The sequence below is a fragment of the Silurus meridionalis genome, chromosome 8 (assembly GCF_014805685.1).
Source record: "Silurus meridionalis isolate SWU-2019-XX chromosome 8, ASM1480568v1, whole genome shotgun sequence".
NCBI lineage: Eukaryota > Metazoa > Chordata > Actinopteri > Siluriformes > Siluridae > Silurus > Silurus meridionalis.
This window is the reverse complement of record NC_060891.1, coordinates 9,702,788-9,721,767: the sequence shown is the minus strand read 5'-3', so window position 1 is coordinate 9,721,767 and position 18,980 is coordinate 9,702,788. Positions and strand designations below refer to the sequence as shown.

The window sequence follows — 18,980 nt, the reverse complement described above, 5'->3', positions numbered from 1 at the left end:
GAAGCTATAAAACGGACATGGAGTGAAGTGGAGTTGAGCTTTTGTTTTTTCATGAAGCGCTCTGTGTGAAAATGTTAATGTTGTGTTCGTCTTTGTCTGTCAAAAAAATAAATAAATGAAGGCACAGAAAAAATCCAAGCACACTTTTCGGTTGTGTTTGTGTGGCTTGTTTGGGGGGGAGCAGCAGCTAGCAAGCCCGAGAGCGAGGAGCTCCTGAAGGTTGTGACACAGGCCGTAGAGAAGCTAGATATAGCTTGGCCAGCCGATGAGCATAAAGCCAGATGAGTGATTTTTGCTCCCGGCATCGCAACGTGTGAGGTGATGAGGTGAGGTCCTGATGAGGTGAGGTGTCCAGATGAGGTGTCCAGGTCCTGGGCCCTTCTCACCCCCCGCTTTAGCCCCAAGACCGCGGTGTATTCCAACGTCATGGAGCTCAGGATTCATGGTTATGGAGTCATGCCTGGGGTTGAAGCTAGCAGGCTATCTCTTTCTGGGTGTGGCATCCTCCCTTAAGGCCCCGACACGACCCACCAAGCCCCTACATACTATGTCAGTGCTGGTGGGTAAGGCATACGCCTCGGCAGGTCACACCATGGCGGTGTTACAGGCATACCAAGCCAACCTGCTATGAGAGTTGGATGTGGGAGACATCAGGTGCAAGACATCCTAACCTTAACATCCACAAAGAGACATCTGTGGCTTACCACAGTAATTTCTGAGAGGGACATGGCCATGCTGCTGAACGCCCCACTAGATCTATGTCAGCTGAACCACTCTTTAACGAGACTCCGGTTCAAAATGCTGATCCTCAAGCAGGTCGTGTCTCAGATCAGATCCGAGGACTGTTTTTTTTCATGGTAGATGTAAAGGATGCGTACTTTCATGTACCTATCCTTCCTTCTCACAGGAAGTTGCTGAGGTTTGCTTTTGGGGTTGAAGCTTACCAATATCGGTTTCTTTCATTTCGCCTTGCCTTGTCACCCTGCACCTTCACGAAATGTGTGGATGCGGCTTTGGCTTCCCGGAGACTCCAGCGCATTCACATCCTCAATTATATCGACGACTGGTTGATATTAGCTTGATCAGAGCAGTTAGCAGTCCGGCATCCAGATGTCGTTCTCGCTCAAATGAAGGAGCTGGGGTTTTGACTGAACGCTGGGAAGAGTGTGCTTTCCCAATCACAGAGAAAAACCTATCTTGGCATTATATAGGATTTGACAACTATGCGCACGCAGCTTTCTCCTGCCCGCATTTTGTCCATCCTCACAGCCATCAGGAAGGTCAGAGAAGGGCAGTTACTGACTGTCAAGCAGTTAAGCAGAGCTATGGAGGCTGTGGCTGTGGCCCCTAAGAGGGAACAGCTCGGAGGCTTTGGTCTCTCCACCGAGGTGGTAGAGACCATTTCCCAGCTCCAGCTCTCTCTACAAGGAGGTTGTATGCGGCGAGCACCAATTAGACACAGTCCACTGCCTGGCTGGTTCAGTACTGCAGATCCTGCAGGAACAGTTCTTAAAAGGTTTGGCTTTTTCCACCCTTAAAGTCTATGCGTCCGCCATTTTGGCGTGAGACCTAGAGTGACTGGGTGGGACCTGGCTAGTGGTTTTATCTGAGCCCCTTTTGAGCCTTTGGCCAAGGCTTCATGGAGGCACTTTTCAGTTAAGACTGCGTTCTTGCCCGGTATCTGCTCTCTGAGGAGAGTAGGTGATTTACAAGCCCTCGCTGTGCCCCCCTCCTTTCTGGAGTTCACTCCAGGCATGGCCAGTGCCTTCCTGCACCCTAGAGCGGGTTACATCCCCAAGGTGCCCTCGGTCGTCCCACGACCTGTTAAGATCTGGCATTCAATCCTCCTCCATTTCAGACCCCAGACCAGGAGAAGCTAAACTGGCTGTGTCCTGTCCGAGCACTGGACTGCTATGTCCACAGGACAAGTCCTTGGAGGAAGTCAGAACAATTATTAATCTGCTACGGCCCACTCCCCCAGGAGAGGGCTCCCTGCTCATAAACAAACTCTTAGCAGATTGATTATCGACGATAATCCTACGAGTCTTTGACGTCTTTCTACGAGTCCTCTGGTCTCCACGTGCCCTTCGGAGTCAGATCGCACTCGACCCGGAGTGTCGCAGCCTCTAAGGCTTGGTCCTCTGGAGTGTCTCTCCAAGACCTTTGCGACACTGTGGGCTGGTCCATCCCGCTGACCTTGGTCAGGTTTTATAACCTCGACCTCTGTGCCACTCCTCTGTCCATTGGTGTCACTGTGCCGACTCACACTAGTCAGGGATTGGTCAGTGTGGTGGTATTGGACTCTCATTCCTAAAGTGTTGCGACGCAGCTTGAGTTCCTGAAAGGGAACGTCTCTAGGTTATGTATGTAACCCTAGTTCACTGAAGGAATGCAATGCTGCGTCTCTATGCAACACTGGCTGGCGTCCCTTCAGCACTTACTTTCCTTTACAGAAGCTGGTGCGGGCTTTACTCCACGTGTGTTTTATAGCTTCCTGGTCGTGACGTCACACCGCCGGCCTGCTTCCAATTTTGATTGATTGCACACATTATTTCAGAGCATGGACAACGTGGCCGTGTCCCAAAGCACCGCAACGCAGCGTCTCGTCCCCTCAGGGAACTACAGTTACATACGTAATTTAGAGACGTTTTATTTGTATAATGCTTTCAACAAAAGACATTGTCACAAAACACATTTACAGAGATAATTAGGTTATAAAATTTTAATTTATATGTTAGTGCCTAATTTATACATTTATGCCTACTTAGCAAGTGAGTGAAAAAAGTGGCCAGGAAAACTCCCTAAGATGGTATGAGGAAGAACATTGAGAGGAACCAGACTCAAAATAGAACAATCCTCATCTGGGTGGCACCGTATGTCATTTTAGTTCCATCATTGTTGAGAGAGTAGAAGGGTGTCAGTGAGAGAGAAATAAGGATTATTAAGTATACTTATGGTTATATAAAAGTAAAAGACACTGTGCAGTGATCAGGGTCCAAGTAGGGAATCCAGCAAGACTAGCTATGGCAGCGTAACCTAAAGTAAGAGTGAGTCAGTGCTTTCTATGTGAACAGTACAGTATTTTATAATCAATGCAAGATTTAATATGAAGCCAAATGTTTATGTTTTCTCTTTCTTAGCTACCCATTCCCTACTGTGTTCAGCACATGCAGCAAGAAAGATCTTGCAGCCAGTTTGGACAAGGGAGTGGGTATGTGTCTCTACAACATTCCAGAGGTCAAAGTATTGTATGGGGGACAGAAATGTGGCAATGGCTATGTGGAGGAAGGAGAAGAGTGTGACTGTGGAGAGCCTGAGGTAAGATTAATGACTCTTCTTGATTTTTTGATTAGCTCATATATCAGTTGCAGAACACGTGACACTTGCTAACATTTAAAGTATTCAATAAAAAGAAATAATAAGCTACAAAAATATGTTATTGTTTCTATACACTGTAAGTTGATTCTGGATGCTCAATGAACGAAAAGTAAAAATTATTTTATTATAAGTTTTTTAAGTAGGACAAATTATCATTGATAGAAATAAATGTATTAATCTGAAATTAATTCTGAATTGAGACAATTTCTGTATAGCTGATTTGTGACTGTAAGCAGCCTTTTTGTCTTACATTAACTTACAGAGAAAAACAAGGAGAGACAATAAGAGGAAGAGAAGTGAACATTAACTAACTTCTAGTATGTTCCACAGCATTAAATGTAATTATTAATGTATTACATAGAAAACTAGAAAAACATTTGTCATGTTGTTTTTGTGAATTTATTAAATGTTTTATTCTATTTAGTCACACTAACCAGTCATTGATTATTTTTGTATAACATTATACCTTGTTGTGCCAGTCAAGTCAAGTCAAGTCAAGAGGCTTTTATTGTCATTTCTACTCTACACAGTGCACAGAAAAAGGAGACAACGTTCCTCCAGAACCCTGGTGCTACACTAAACAAGTGATACTACATTTAAAAAACTCGGTTAAACTGCTAAAAAAATGCTCTGAATGGCAATGTAAAGAATGCAAGCAACTCCTTTATATGATCTAATTCAGGCCTTTACCAAAAGCCTTGATGGCTTTGACAGTTTATCAGGTTGACATTTCAGAGACTGTTGGGTTTGGTCAGATTGATGGGTTTAAATTAGGGCAAGGCCGAAATTCTTCATACTCCATGTGTTCTTAATAACTTAGACTTGACAAGGCGTTTACCAACACATTCACACATCTGGAAGGATGCAGAGAATACAAGCCAAAGGAAGGATGAATGCCAAACAAAGGGACTTTATTGGATGCCAGATGAGGGACCTCCACCTATTTTCTCTCTTTTAATGCATGCACAACAGATTTTATAAAAGCCCAATCTTAGCCAAAAGAGCTCAAGCCTCACCCAGGCCTGGTCTGCCAACACAGGACAACATATCTGGGCTATGTTAACAGACAAAAATAATTAAGTAGAGGAAGTAAAAGAGAGAAAAACAAACCCTTGGCTCAATTAAAACCCATGTGAAATGTCCTAAATGAGTTCTTCTATAAAACAAACACCTGGTGCGTGTTTAGTCGATGTTTTTCTGTTAAACCAATTCTGCAGTTGTTAGAGTTGTTTCTTGGACTCTTTCTTTTTGACCTCTTTTTTCCTCTTCTTACATTTGAAAGACATCTCGCCTTTCCTTCAATTGTGAAGTGCTGATGAAAACCGGATATTTTCTGGCAACACACACACATCCTGGTTACACATTTCATTTGTTTCAGTATTTTTTCTCTGATGGGTATTTAAATCACTACCCCGTTCCTCATACAGTAAATTAATCTAAACCACATGTTATACACACACCAACAGAAAGAACTGTACAAAAACTTCCTAACAGATGTGTGTGTGTGTGTGTGTGTGCACGTGCGTGCATATTAATTTCAGGAGTGTGTGAACCCATGCTGCAATGCAACTACCTGTACTCTCAAAGAAAATGCTGTTTGCGCACACGGACAGTGCTGCGAGGACTGCAAGGTACTCGTTTGATCTGTACATGTCTCTGTTTTGACTCACTCCCTACTTCTGTCTCTCCTCCACCACATTCTCATTCTCAAAGGGTTGAAAAAAGGGACAGCATGGAAAACGCATTCTCTTTGCGCCATTAGTGAGCGCAACATGAAATGTCATTTACACTGCAAAGGCACACACTAAATTTCCTCTAAAGGTTTCAGACACATAAATCTGCCCACAAAGTTCACTGACTGAATAAGGACAGAAATACTGAGCCAGCTTACAATCAGCACTGTTTTTAGGCTGGCAAGGTCATGCAGATATCTTTTGGCTCATAGCTCAGCTGACACGATTTGGCATGCATTGTGTAGAGTTAAGCACTCGAAGAATCGCTTGGAAATGAAGTCCAGTGTTGCTGCACAGTCACAATTTTTACTTATTTGAATTGTGGGTTATGAAACACTGTGCAGCGCTTTGGGTTGTGCACACTGTGATGCCACTATTGTTATTTCAGCAAAAGCTACACTTCCCTGTTCTTGTGGTGTTCTTTGTGTTTTAGAGTATGTGTGAGTGTTTGTCTATACATAAATATTTTTGTGTTTGTGTTTGTGTGTGTGTGTGTGTGTGTGTGTGTGTGTGTGTGTGTGTGTGTGTGTGTGTGTGTGTATTGATCATGTATTGAATTTGATCACATGATCCCATTCCAAAGACACCTTGTTAAAATGTTAAAATGTATCATTTAAAATGTAAAAATGTTGAATTTACAATGTTGAAAATCTACAAAACACAACACATCTCAGCAGGCATTGGCAGCTTTTAGGTAATATACTATGGTACATTGTGTGTTTATGTTATTGTATTAATTCTTCATGTCATGCATCAGTGAACTTCCCAAGCTATTCTTTATCCTGTATTAATACATATTAGGATAGCTGAGAGAATCATTCATGTTTTTCTTAGTGCTTTAGTGTTAAATTAATTATATGATATTATTTGCCTTCTATTAAACTTCTTAACCCTGGGATGAATATGTTTCAACATGTGCCTATGTGTGTTTAAAGTTGAAGCCTGCTGGAACGCCATGCAGAGATTCAAGTAACTCATGTGACCTGCCTGAGTTCTGCACTGGTTCAAGTCCCCACTGCCCAGCCAACGTTTACCTCTATGATGGGCATGCATGCCATGCCGTTGATGGTTACTGTTACAATGGCATCTGCCAAACCCATGAACAGCAGTGCATTACACTCTGGGGTCCAGGTTTGTTTATTAACAAAGCTTTATATAAATGAGAAGAAAAACCTATACAATATTCCTAACATTTGAATGGTCCCAATGACCCATTTAACACCTGAAACTCCATCAGCATAGTAGTCTTCATGGCATATGATACACTTCAAATACAGTCTTTTACAGTTCTTTAGATTTCTTTCATTCAATCACAGACATTTTGACAACCAGCAGAATTGTTTGGTTGTATGTCCATTTGTTTATGTAAATAATTATCCCATAACTTGTTAAAAGCATGAAATGTATACACGGTTTGAGAAAAGCTTATTTATCTTTAGGCAGGAAGATTGACTACTACCAAATTTTCTAAATTTTTTCTCACAATTCTTTCTCTTACCCATCTCTCCTTATTTATTTTATAGTAATGTCTGTGATCTTTACTAAAATCACAGCCTAGGCAAGATGAAAAAGTACAGAAAAGCATTTACGTTTGTTATGATAAATATTATAATGCTCTCTTAAAAGTGAGGTGCTAATATACAAACCCGATTCCAAAAAAGTTGGGACACTGAACAAATTGTGAATAAAAATAGAATGCAATGATGTGGAAGTTTCAAATTTCAATATTTTATTCAGAATACAACATAGATGACATATCAAATGTTTAAACTGAAAAAAATTCTCATTTTATGGGAAAAATTGTTGTTCAAAAAAGTTGGGTAAATTTCATGGCATCAACAGATCTCAAAAAAGTTGGGACAAGGCCATGTTTACCACTGTGTGACTCCACTCTTCTTTTTATAACAGTCTGCATATGTCTGGTGACTGAGGAGAGTTTAGAAATAGGAATGTTGTCCCATTCTTGTTTAATACAGGCTTCTAGTTGCTCAACTGTCTTAGGTCTTCTTTGTCGCAGCTTCCTCTTTATGATGCACCAAATGTTTTCGATGCAGTATGTGGTCTGGCATTGTCATGTTGGAAAATGCAAGGTCTTCCCTGAAGGAGACGACATCTGAATGGGACCACATGTTTTTCTAGAACTTGGATATACCTTTCAGCATTGATGGTGCCTTTCCAGAGGTGTAAGCTGCCCATGCCACACGCACTCATGCAACCCCATACCATCAGAGATGCAGGCTTCTGAACTGAGCGCTGATCACAACTTGGGTTGTCCTTATCCTCTTTAGTCCAGATGACATCACGTCCCAGTTTTCCAAAAAGAACTTCAAATTTTGATTCCTCTGACCACAGAACAGTTTTCCACTTTGCCACAGTCCATTTTAAATGAGCCTTGGCGCAGAGAAAACGCCTGCGCTTTTGGATTATGTTTAGATATGGCTTCTTTTTTGACCTATAAAGTTTTAGCCGGCAACGGCGAATGGCACGGTGGATTGTGTTCACCAACAATGTTTTCTGGAAGTATTCCTGAGCCCATGCTGTGATTTCTATTACAGTAGCATTCCTGTATGTGATGCAGTGCCGTCTAAGGGCCCGAAGATCACGGGCATCCAGTATGGTTTTTCGGCCTTGACCCTTACGCACAGAGATTGTTCCAGATTCTCTGAATCTTTGGATGATATTATGCACTGTAGATGATGATAACTTCAAACTTTTTGCAATTTTTCTCTGAGAAACTCCTTTCTGATATTGCTCCACTATTTTTTGCCACAGCATTGGGGGAATTGGTGATCCTCTGCCCATCTTGATATCTGAGAAACACTGCCACTCTGAGAGGCTCTTTTTTATACCCAATCATGTTGCCAATTGACCTAATAAGTTGCAAATTGTTCCTCCAGCTGTTCCTTATATGTACATTTAACTTTTCCAGCCTCTTATTGCTACCTGTCCCAACTTTTTTGGAATTTATAGCTATCATTAAATCCAAAATGAGCCAATATTTGGCATGACATTTCAAAATGTCTCACTTTCAACATTTGATATGTTATCATATATTCTATTGTGAAGTTTATGAAATTTGTAAATTATAACAATTTGTTTAGTGTCCCAACTTTTTTGGAATCGGGTTTGTATGGTGTATACACAAATAATAAAAAGATAAAAATGTAATTGATTTAGTGGAAGAATCTTGTCATTTTGCAGGTTTGCACTGCAAAACAAAATTATTATTATTATTATTTTTATTATTATTATTATGAGACAACTTGACAGACAAATTTAATTTAATGTTCATATAACATCCACATTATGCAGTGTTGTTCAATCCAAATGGCTGCTAATATTACACAGGACACAGTGTGATACATGTTTAAACATTATTCCCTGCTGTCTGTTTTAAAATAAGAAATTGACCAAAACAGACTGTTTTTCTAATGCCAATTTGAATTAAGAACTAGAATTGACACTCTCTCTCTCTCTCTCTCTCTCTCTCTCTCTCTCTCTCTCTCTCTCTAGGGGCTAAACCTGCCCCTGGTATCTGCTTTGAAAGAGTAAACTCCGCTGGAGATCCCTATGGCAACTGTGGCAAAGATTCCAAAGGCTCATTCGCTAAATGTGAAGCACGGTACACCTTGCTAACAGCACATGACATCGCTTACATGCATACAATAATGTAATATTACACAGAAAGGGAAACAACTGACCTAGTGAACTTTGTTTTGTACTTATATGAGTACAACAACAGCCTTTCTGTCCACTTTTCCTGCTTCCAATTAACTTTTTTTTTCATAAGCCTCACTTTCCAAATCTATGTCCTGTATTTTAAAATACATGTACTCACTCAAACTGAAGGACTGGTAATTGGCTAAATTGGTCTGTTCAGTAAAAAGACAAGATTATTCATGGTTGTATCAAAATGTTATCTTGTAACGAAACAGAACTAATTACAATACAGCTCTTTTGAAATGTGTCGCATGAGACTGCAGAGTATAAGTGTGACTGGGCTTTTAAATCTCTGCCTACAAAAATATGCTTTAAAAAGACTGTAGACTAAAGATACATGCAATTAGCAAACAAAAAAGGTGATAATTGGGCTTAAAAAAAAACACTTAAAAAAGCGGAAGGGATTGCATTTTTATATATACTAAATGGACAAAAGTTTATGGATACCTGACCATTAGATTTCCACATTTATTTTCTAATTGCTGTTATACTGTAATACCTAAACTCTTCTGGGAATATTTTGGAGTGTGGATGTATAGATTTTTTCTCATTCAGTGACAAGGGCATTAGTAAACATGGGTACTGATGTATGATAATGAGGCTTGGGGTGCAGTCAGCGTTCTAGTTCAAACTGTACTAAAGGTGTTCAATAGGGTTGAGATCAGAGCTCTATAGCTGACCACTCAAGATCTTCCTCTCCAACCCATGTAAACTATATCTTCATGGAGCTCACTTTAAGCAGGTTTGGGTCTTTCAGTTCAAGTGAAGGAAAAATTTAATTCTATCTCATCCAAAGACATCCAATTAAATAGTCTGCCTCCAACAGTGTAAGGAAGAACCACTTATGGCAGAAAAAGTCCTGTCCCAATACTGCTGTTCATATAGTGTACATGCAGCATACTGCATTGGGTTAGTGTTTGTTTTCCATTAACTTAAACTAAGGGGCCCAAACATGATCTAGCATGATCTACAAATCAAGCGCCATAAAGACCACGGTCGGAGTAGAATAACTTGATCATCAATGACTGACTTCACTAAAGCTTTTGCATGGCAAATTTATGGAGAATTTTCAGTAGAAGTCTATTCAGTTATTATTGTTCCTTTTGTAGAATCTTATTTAATCATTCTGCAAAAATATGATAACAGGCATTGGAGAGCATTTTTTTAAATAATATAATATATTTAATTTCTTTTAAATTATTCATTACATTTTTTTTTCTCTCTTTCTTTCCCAGTGAACATTTGACATACATACTGTTAATGTGAAGAAAGAGAGAAAACAAATAAAAGCCTAAGCACTGACTCACTAATTTTCTTTTCTTGTTCTCATCTATTGATTTGTGTGTGTGTGTGTGTGTGTGTGTGTGTGTGTGTGTGTGTGTGTGTGTGTGTGTGTGTGTGTGTTTTGCTACAGGGATGCTAAATGTGGTAAAATTCAATGCCAGGGTGGTGCCAGTCGACCTGTAATTGGAACCAATGCTGTTTCCATAGAGACCAACATCCCCCTGCATGAAGGAGGGCGTATTTTATGTCGAGGTACACATGTATACCTTGGAGATGACATGCCTGACCCAGGACTTGTGCTGACTGGCACCAAATGTGCTGAAGGCATGGTAAGGCTCTGTAGATCTTCTGGAAATGTTTCACTCACAAGCAGAGTCAACATTTAATCAAGCAGAGTTGATGTTTGCTATAAGGATGTACTCGTGTCGCTCTCTTCATGCATTTTTCCTTTCCATTACAGATGTGCTTGAACAGACAGTGTCAGAATGTCAGTGTATTTGGAGTGCATAAATGTTCAGGAAAATGCCATGGCAGAGGGGTAAGAAACACAAGCACACATGAACAGTACAGAATCTTCCATAAATAATCCGCTTATAATGCTGAAAAGATAACACGCCTTTTTTCTGTGACAAATTTTTGAGTTTCCAAAACCCTGGGTATCTCAGTGAACCTTATTTTTTTTCTAGCTTACAACATAAAATATGTTTTTTAATTATGTTATTTTGTATTAAGGCATAGCTTATTAATCTTAGAGGTTTGTACCTCAATAATATTGTCTGGTTAATTCATATATTTGTCTCAATATTATACAAATGACCTAAAGATAAAAAATACTGAACTATTTAATGTTTAATATTGATATAATATTAAATTATTCAACAGTGCACACACCACAAGTATGAAAAGAAAATGCATAAACATAGACACTAAGGACTGTAAAGAAAAAATGGCTGAAAAAGTGACTTTCACAAAAGATCTAAAGCATTTCCTGAGAAACCTTTTATGAAGATATTGCTTTAACATGCTCAATTTTGATTAATTGATTTGGTTTGACAATAGTGCTGCAAGGTTTACAATAAAGCATTAGTTCTTTAAAAAAAAAATAAAAAATTATTCTATTATTTATATTTTTGCACTATTGAAGTAAAATGTCTACAGTAACAAATTATGCAGGGACTTCTGTAGCAATTGGTCCATATAAAAAAGTAAAACAAAAAGTGTGTAGATGATGCCACGGCTATGTACTGTAAGTTCCATGCCATGTGGTTCAAAAGAGCAACATTGTCCATGCTCTCTGTGTGGGAGGATTGATGTACTTTCTCTTCTTTCTACATCAGAGCAACACTAGCCAATTATGGGCCTATGTAAGCTCCATGTTGTAGCATGACCAGTAGTTTGAAAAGATTACAGCTGGGTGGCTTTAATTGTCTCAGAGGTAGCACATATTGGCTTTTATTTTACCCAGTTGGTAGCTGTGGTATGATAAGGGAGAGCTGGCTAGTGGGGGAAATGGGCAAGTGAACAAATTGAGTAAATGCAGTGTATACTTCTCGGCAAAAAATGCAGTATATTAAGCTTTTATGGTCTTAAAACTAAGTTATTAGAAAATGAGCAAGAATCATTTAGATAGACAAAGTAACCTGGAGTAGCTTTTCCCTTTGATTTGTTTAAATATTTAAAGCCTTTTGGGTAAACTTGTCAGAAGCATTTTATAGAAAGAAGAGTCAATGTTTTTTTACCATTTAACTTTGATGTGCTACATAGATTTGATGAGTAGTTGATGTAAAACCAGGTGTTAAATTTTGTTGATGAAGATGATGCAAGTGAATTTCCCTGTTTTTAGCTATTCCCCCAAACAATTCCATGCAGAAAAAATAAATGAGCAAATGGTGGCATATGAGGTCTCAGAAGTTCTTACTCATTTCCTGACCAATGATTTGTTGTTAAATAAAATATTAAAAGTTTAATATTTTGCCATTTTGGTCTTGGCCCATATTTTTTGGCCCCGGGAGTGTACACAGTAATAAATGTGGATGATCCAAAAAACCCTGGGCTGCTATTTCAATAAAATAAAATGCTGATGAAGACCTTTTTACTACTTCACACAAATTTAGCTATGAACCAGAGCAGCCCTGCTCATGACATCAGTTTGACAAGTAGGAACATTTTGACTTCCATTTAAACTATAGGACTTTAAATTGCTCAGTGAAACTTACATCATACTGCTCACTGCAGTAAAATGCACCGCAATGTACAATCAATAACAGATCAGAGCTATAATAACAATATTGCTGCCCAGTTAGAACCACATGCTCCAGTGGCTTCCCGGCAGCTGCCGTGTTAACTTTTAATCGGTTTTTATTCCCTCACTACAGTTAAAGCACTCGTATTTAATAGCTTTATTTATGTTCTACTTAAAGGACCATTCATCATCATTCGGCCCAAATGTTTGCCAGCAAAGCACTGAAATGTGAATACTATACATCCTGGCCAAGATCCACTACTGCACTGTCATTCACATCCCATATTCCTCCCCTTGGGGTTTATTTACATATGGCTTTATTTATTTATTACTTTTTGTCCCCCTCTCGAATAGGTACATGCTCAGTGTCAAAGATGGTAAAAATTTGTTGAAATTGTGTGTTTTCTGTATATAAGCTGATACGGAGGAGACAATTGGCAGGATCTTGTAGCAACTTTTTGTTGTTTCCGTGCTTGAATAAATGAAATCGTGTTGACAACGAGCAAATTAGTGTTGTTTATGATTAGCGATGTGTGAAGAGATGCTGGGTGTAACACTTAAAACAAACCAAAAGCTGTTCTTGACATGTTACGCTCCCTGATCATGTTGCTGTATGGACTAGTGGGCACCAGAACATAATGATAGTGGAGTGTCTTTTGTGTTTGTGCTTCTTTATCCCTGAATTCTAAATCTAGCTCACTGCTCCTAGCTAATGAGAAGTGTTTTACCTCAGATATTGAAAAGAATATGTGGTATGTGTCTGTGTGTGTGTGTGTGTTGCACATGCCAGTGTCTAGTTCCCTAAACTAATTCCCACATACATTGGTTTTCTTCCATAATCAGGACATATTGGACACACACACACACACACACACACACACACACACACACAGCTGAGACCCATTACCTCCTAAACCCCCCCAGGATCATCAGTAAAGCCTGAGCTGAAGAGTGACCTTGTTTTCCACATCACTGGCTGCTCCTAAGCCTCCCATCGTGAGCAAGAAAACTGTTGACGTTTTGGCAACACATATGAAAAGCATAGGAATATGCTGATTTGTACTTTTATGTCTATGCAGATGTTTAGACTTCATCAGTAAGGATTTTCAAAAGACAGCTTGGAAAAATAACTGTATGTGTGCTTATGCTTCAGAGATAGAATGTGACTTACTATTACATTCCAGCTGTGACATCACTGTTCTACCTTTTTGACTGAACCGCATGTAGAGGATTAATCTGTTTGTTTATAATTTGTTTTGTTTATAGGATATTAAAGATATGTCTACCCTTATAAACATGAAATAGGTTTATATTTGAAACAGTTGTAAAGTGTGTAGTATATCAGATGGTATGTTTTTTCTGAATTTGTGTTACTCTTTTGAGAACACTAGGGCAGATACAATGGCACTCAAAAGGTGAAAGATTATTAACAATCTTGTTAATAAATACTTTGCTGTAAGATTTGCTGTAAGCTTCTGCAAGCAAAATTGCTTAATCTTTTTCTCCCACCATTTTCCAACATCCTTTTTTTTCTTCTCTCCATCAAGCATGAAGAAATCGATGTTCAGGCTAAGCAATAACAATAACTGGAAAGAAATAATTGAATAAAGATATAATCTAACTTTAAATATAAAAATATGTAGATTTTAGTGGGTATTTCAGAGATAGTACTGCTAATTTGATTATTATTCAGGACTGACGCCAAAGCATCTGAAACATATATGCTGCTTAAACATCCCGGAGGTCATATCATAAAGAAATTCAGCTTAGAATTAGTAGAGACAGCAAGAATGATCTCAGAATTTAATCAGATCAAATCAATATTTTTTGGTCACAGTGATTAAATATATTAATATGCTATTTTTTTAGAGTGGATTCTTTTCCTTTAACTCCAGTCCACTTTGTGTCTACAGGTCTGTAATAATAAGAAAAACTGCCACTGTGAAGCTCATTGGGCACCACCGTTCTGCGAGAAGGCTGGATTTGGTGGCAGCGTGGACAGTGGACCAATGAGGCTGGCAGGTACAGCGGTGAACAGTTGTTATACACATACAATACACGATTTGCATGTAAATAATGATGTACTGATACTTATTTTTCAAACCCTAATACAGCTGTAAGACTCAAAGCCTAATACTGATATGATTATGAATATTTAAAAGCAACAGATTGCAAGCTGGTGTTGCTTAACATTATGTGAACCGGCAGATGATAGTAGAGTGCTGGAATGTTCAGTTTACCGAATTTGTCATTTGAGATGACAACATTAACATTAACAGCATAAAAAATATCTCATTGGATCATTAAAAAAAATGAATTAAATATTTAACCCGTTACAGATTCAGCATTTTCAACTATCAGTATCAAATTCTTAAAATTCTTGTGAGTAAGCATTTAATTCTCATGGTTATTCCTTTAACCTCATAAATATTTGATCAGAAATGCAGTGTAGTAAAGCATTTTACACTGAAAAATTTAAATCACTGATGATCCACGATGTGTGTATACATGAACATGCTTAAAGCTTTTTTGCTCTCTCAGCATGTGAAGTTTTTGTATCTGCAAAACTTAAAATAAGTTTAGAAACACTGAGGATTACTTGTAAAAACTTGTAAATCAGCCTCCACTGAGCTGACCACTTGAAATCAACAGTAATTAATAATAGTTACCGTATTTGTGCCGGTAATGATTAATAATAGGGCATGATATTAACAATTGTGCCTGTTCTTTTCACTGTGCTTCCTTTGATTGATGAGCAACTATTTTTAACAAAGCACATGCAAGACTGTTATGTTTGGTGGTTCGGCCAATGGGGTGCTTTATCCACATTTCCATTTAACTTGGCAGCTTTTATCTAGAAACTATAATTCCAACTAAACTAATGCTCTGACATGGCCAGTGAATCAGTTCTTTTTTTTATCAAACTTGATTTATAATAAAATGTGATAAGCAAAGATGAAAAATTACTACAACATTAATAGCAATGTTCCAGTGTTTTTCAAGCATCAAATCCACCTTGGCTAATTACCACTGAACATTTCTGACACATTTCTCTGTGCTGGAAAGATCATCAAAAATCAGTTTATGTGAAAACTTTCAAATTTGTAACTTAAAATGAAATTTTAAAAGCAATTGTTGGGAAGGTCAATATACTGAGTCAAAGTATAACATTTATTTTAGAATTTATGTCAGTTGTAATCACCTCAAGGCTTGAGATATTTAAATCTGGTCTTTTTTTAAATCTTATTTCTTTTTTACTTTTTCTTTTGAATTTTATGCCTGCAATGGCTCCTATTCTTTCATCTACCTTATTTCATTTACATACATATTTTATTTACACATAGGAGGCTAGAGTCCCTGCTCTTAAATTATGGCAAACTCCCTTAAAAAAAAGCAGCTCTGTTTTAGATCCAATGCAAACTTGTATTGCACTGATGAATTAGCTAAGACTTTATTTGAGTTTTAAACGACCTTTAACTGTTTGCTGTGTGTGTGTCTCTCCTCTGTGATGTGCTGTATCTTAGATGTGCGTGTGTGTGTATTAATGTGTGTATTGTCCTATGTGATGTCAGCTGATAGTCGGGCCGTCACCACAGGCGTGCTGGTCACCGTGTTCTGCTTGTTTGCGGCTGGTTTGCTTATCTGCTTAAAGAGGAAGACTCTGCTCCAGTTGCTCTTTACTAATAAGAAGAGCACAATTCAGAAGCTCAGGTATTCCTGGAAACAGGGCAATTTTTCCAAAAATGAATGTTATAAACTAGATTTGAAATAAAATGTGTATGTAATGAAGCTCTCCATTTAGAGAAACATGCTGGTGCTACCATATGGGAATACCTGCAACCAGGGTTAACCAAGGTCAGGTTTGGTGCCAAGATAGACGGAGTCAAATCCAGGGAAATTCTAGAAATTCCTGTTACTGTTTACAGAAGACTTGATAATGGGAAGGACCTTGGAAGCAGACTTCCAATGCTACATTAGAGTGGTTAAAAACTAAGTATATGAATCAGTAAAATGGGCCAAAGTCCAGTTATTGATCCAATTGGTCCAGCAATTTCACACAAAAAAATCTAAATCCAGATGTACAAAGTGGAGAGAAATATGTAGCAAAAGACAAATTTCCTAATTCCAAGACCATTCTAGTTACAGGTTATAACAGGTTATAAACATGTGGAAGGGGCAGAATGACCAAAATGATTTATTTTACATTCATATTTTTTTTCCTATTCTTCTGTAGGTTAGTGGGATGGAGAAGAAAGACCAGTCCATCACACATGCATCCTGTGTACAGAGACTGTCCTCAAAATAAATCCCCATCCAGAACCGCTAATTGTCAGTTAGATAAGGTACTTAATATTTATTGTGTTTACAGCTCTGTACCCACTTATACACTAATGCACACAATGTGTGTAACAGTGAGCATCCAACCTAATTCAAATTCAAATTAAGTTTATTAAGCAACCTTATAAACAAGAAGGTGTGAAGGTTCATCACTGATTTATATTTTAGGTTTATTCCAAGAAAATTACTTAAACTTAAAAAAAAAAAGATTTTCTTTGTGAATGACACAAATACATAATAAAATGACTTATGTTTATGACAGTAGAATGCTTATATATGGCATTTGGTGGGCCCCCATATCCAGAGTGATTTACATTTATCTTACTAATACACCTGAGCAGCTGTATTCAGGTGTATTGGGGATAAGGGCCTTTTTCAGGGGGCCCAGGAGTGGGAGCTTGTTGTGGGTGGGATTTAAACTCATGACTTTCAGATCCAAAGCCTTAACCACTAAGCTACCACCCCCCCATCTATGTGTTGGTGAAATAATCTAAAAATACGGGGATAAAGATTGCATGACTTAAATTTTCTGAAAATGAACCTCTGAACCATTGCTAATGCAATCATGTGCATTTATGTAAATTGTTTAGCTGTAGGCATCTCATTGGATCATAGACTGTCTACAGGGCTAGAGACATTAGAAATAAATTATAAGGGAATTATAAAGTTTTTCTGTCAGTGACTAAAACTTGTAACACTTGTAAGAGAAAAAGGTGTTTATTTTCCTCGTGTGTCATTTATTAAGAGTCAGTTCCTCTGACTATTCACTCATGTTAGATGTAGACCTTTGTACGAACATAACAAATTTGAGAATACTTCTACCTTTGAATATTTTTCTCTGTACATATCATTATGTGTTTGATTGCATAGCAACATGCTACAATTTAAGAATACTTTGTGTGCATGGCTAATATAAAGACAAAGAAAGTGTGTGCAGACTTTTTCATACCAAAGCAGCAGTACTTTATGCACATGGCGATGTTATTGACTGAGGCAAACGTAAAGGTTAAGCATCAGAAAGCAAATTTCAAACGAACTACACAGAGAGATGAGGGTACAGGGAAATACAGAAAAGCTTGTGACGTATGGTATTCATCAGGTTCTCTCTTTCTCTCTCTCATTGCCTTGTTCTCTGTCTCTAGCCCTGTCATCTCAGTGTCGAGCCTCTTCTGCCTCCTCCAACATTTCACCCTCACAGTCTGCGACGGTTTCCTCATTGCCCTGCTCAATGCCAACCCCTCCACATCAGCCACCCCATTCCTATTACACTGGGTGTGGGTGTAGCTGCTGGTCTACAGGCTCCACCCCCTGTTCCTCCCCACAGGCCTCTGCCCAGACACACACAGTCTCCTGTGAGAACATCTCCTTTTTTTACCCTCCCAAGGCAGCCGGTCTTTATACCCAATCAAGTAAGATATCTCTTTTGCACTTCACATTCTATATTTATATGAAGCTAACTAGACACATTTGGCTGAAGTTGGCTATACACAGGATATGGTCAATAGATGATCAAGTCTATGATCAATTCTGACACTAGTCATGCATAGGGACCTCAAAATTCTAAGCATTATATTGTTAACACTAAGCACATGGTCAGTCCAAAACATACTGCATTAAAATACTGTCACTGCACAATTATTGTTTGTCCCTGTGTGTCAGGTTTGGGAGGAAGAGGTGGTTTCTAGTGCCGAATATTTTTTACGCAACACAGAAAACATAAACCTTAGACAAAAGCTATAACTAGGAGTGTTGTATAAGATATCTTAAATACTACTGCTAAGTAAACCAAAATGTGAAAAGATGCAAACAATCATGTGAGATAAGTTTTGTTATGAGGTGCAGTAGGCAATTCCATGTAATGCTCTAACTGTAGTACACATTTTATAGTACTGAATATAAATAAAAAAATACACTAACACAATTCTCTGTTCATCTATCCAAAGCAGAAGCTTCAGTAGTCTATGGTCAGTCACACTGTACATAAAATGATTTTTTATGCCACTACCAAAATTAAAAAATAACAATACTGCACATATTCATAGGCCAGTGATAAACAATCAGCCAGAATACCATCATTCAGTTTCACGTAGGTCTAGCTGACTAGCTACCTTGTAAAAACTGATTTTAGTCAATGAGACATGGCATATATTTTCATCTGACTGCATTTTTTAGCCTGCTGCTTTTACATGACTTGAAAGTCACCTCTGCTTCCTCCTGAGCACATCATCCTTAAACCAGTGCACAGCCTTAGAGTACAGTAAAGCTAGTCCTAATACATTTAAAAC

At 38.3% G+C, this 18,980-nt stretch overlaps 1 protein-coding gene across 2 annotated transcripts in view; it reads left to right on the top strand.

The window, feature by feature from the left end:
* The window catches only part of LOC124390010 (disintegrin and metalloproteinase domain-containing protein 12-like), a 125,826-nt gene that overhangs the window by 103,407 nt on the left and 3,439 nt on the right, over positions 1-18,980 (top strand). Inside the window, exons 12-21 of one of the 2 annotated variants that reach the window (XM_046855683.1) lie at positions 3,141-3,318; positions 4,920-5,009; positions 6,047-6,242; positions 8,625-8,733; positions 10,246-10,444; positions 10,576-10,653; positions 14,271-14,379; positions 15,930-16,068; positions 16,592-16,700; positions 17,838-18,104. In XM_046855683.1, the coding sequence (XP_046711639.1) occupies positions 3,141-3,318; positions 4,920-5,009; positions 6,047-6,242; positions 8,625-8,733; positions 10,246-10,444; positions 10,576-10,653; positions 14,271-14,379; positions 15,930-16,068; positions 16,592-16,700; positions 17,838-18,104 (1,474 nt within the window). Of the gene's footprint in view, positions 1-3,140; positions 3,319-4,919; positions 5,010-6,046; positions 6,243-8,624; positions 8,734-10,245; positions 10,445-10,575; positions 10,654-14,270; positions 14,380-15,881; positions 16,069-16,591; positions 16,701-17,837; positions 18,105-18,980 lie in introns of both variants that reach the window. The other variant, XM_046855682.1, reaches the window with a different exon arrangement.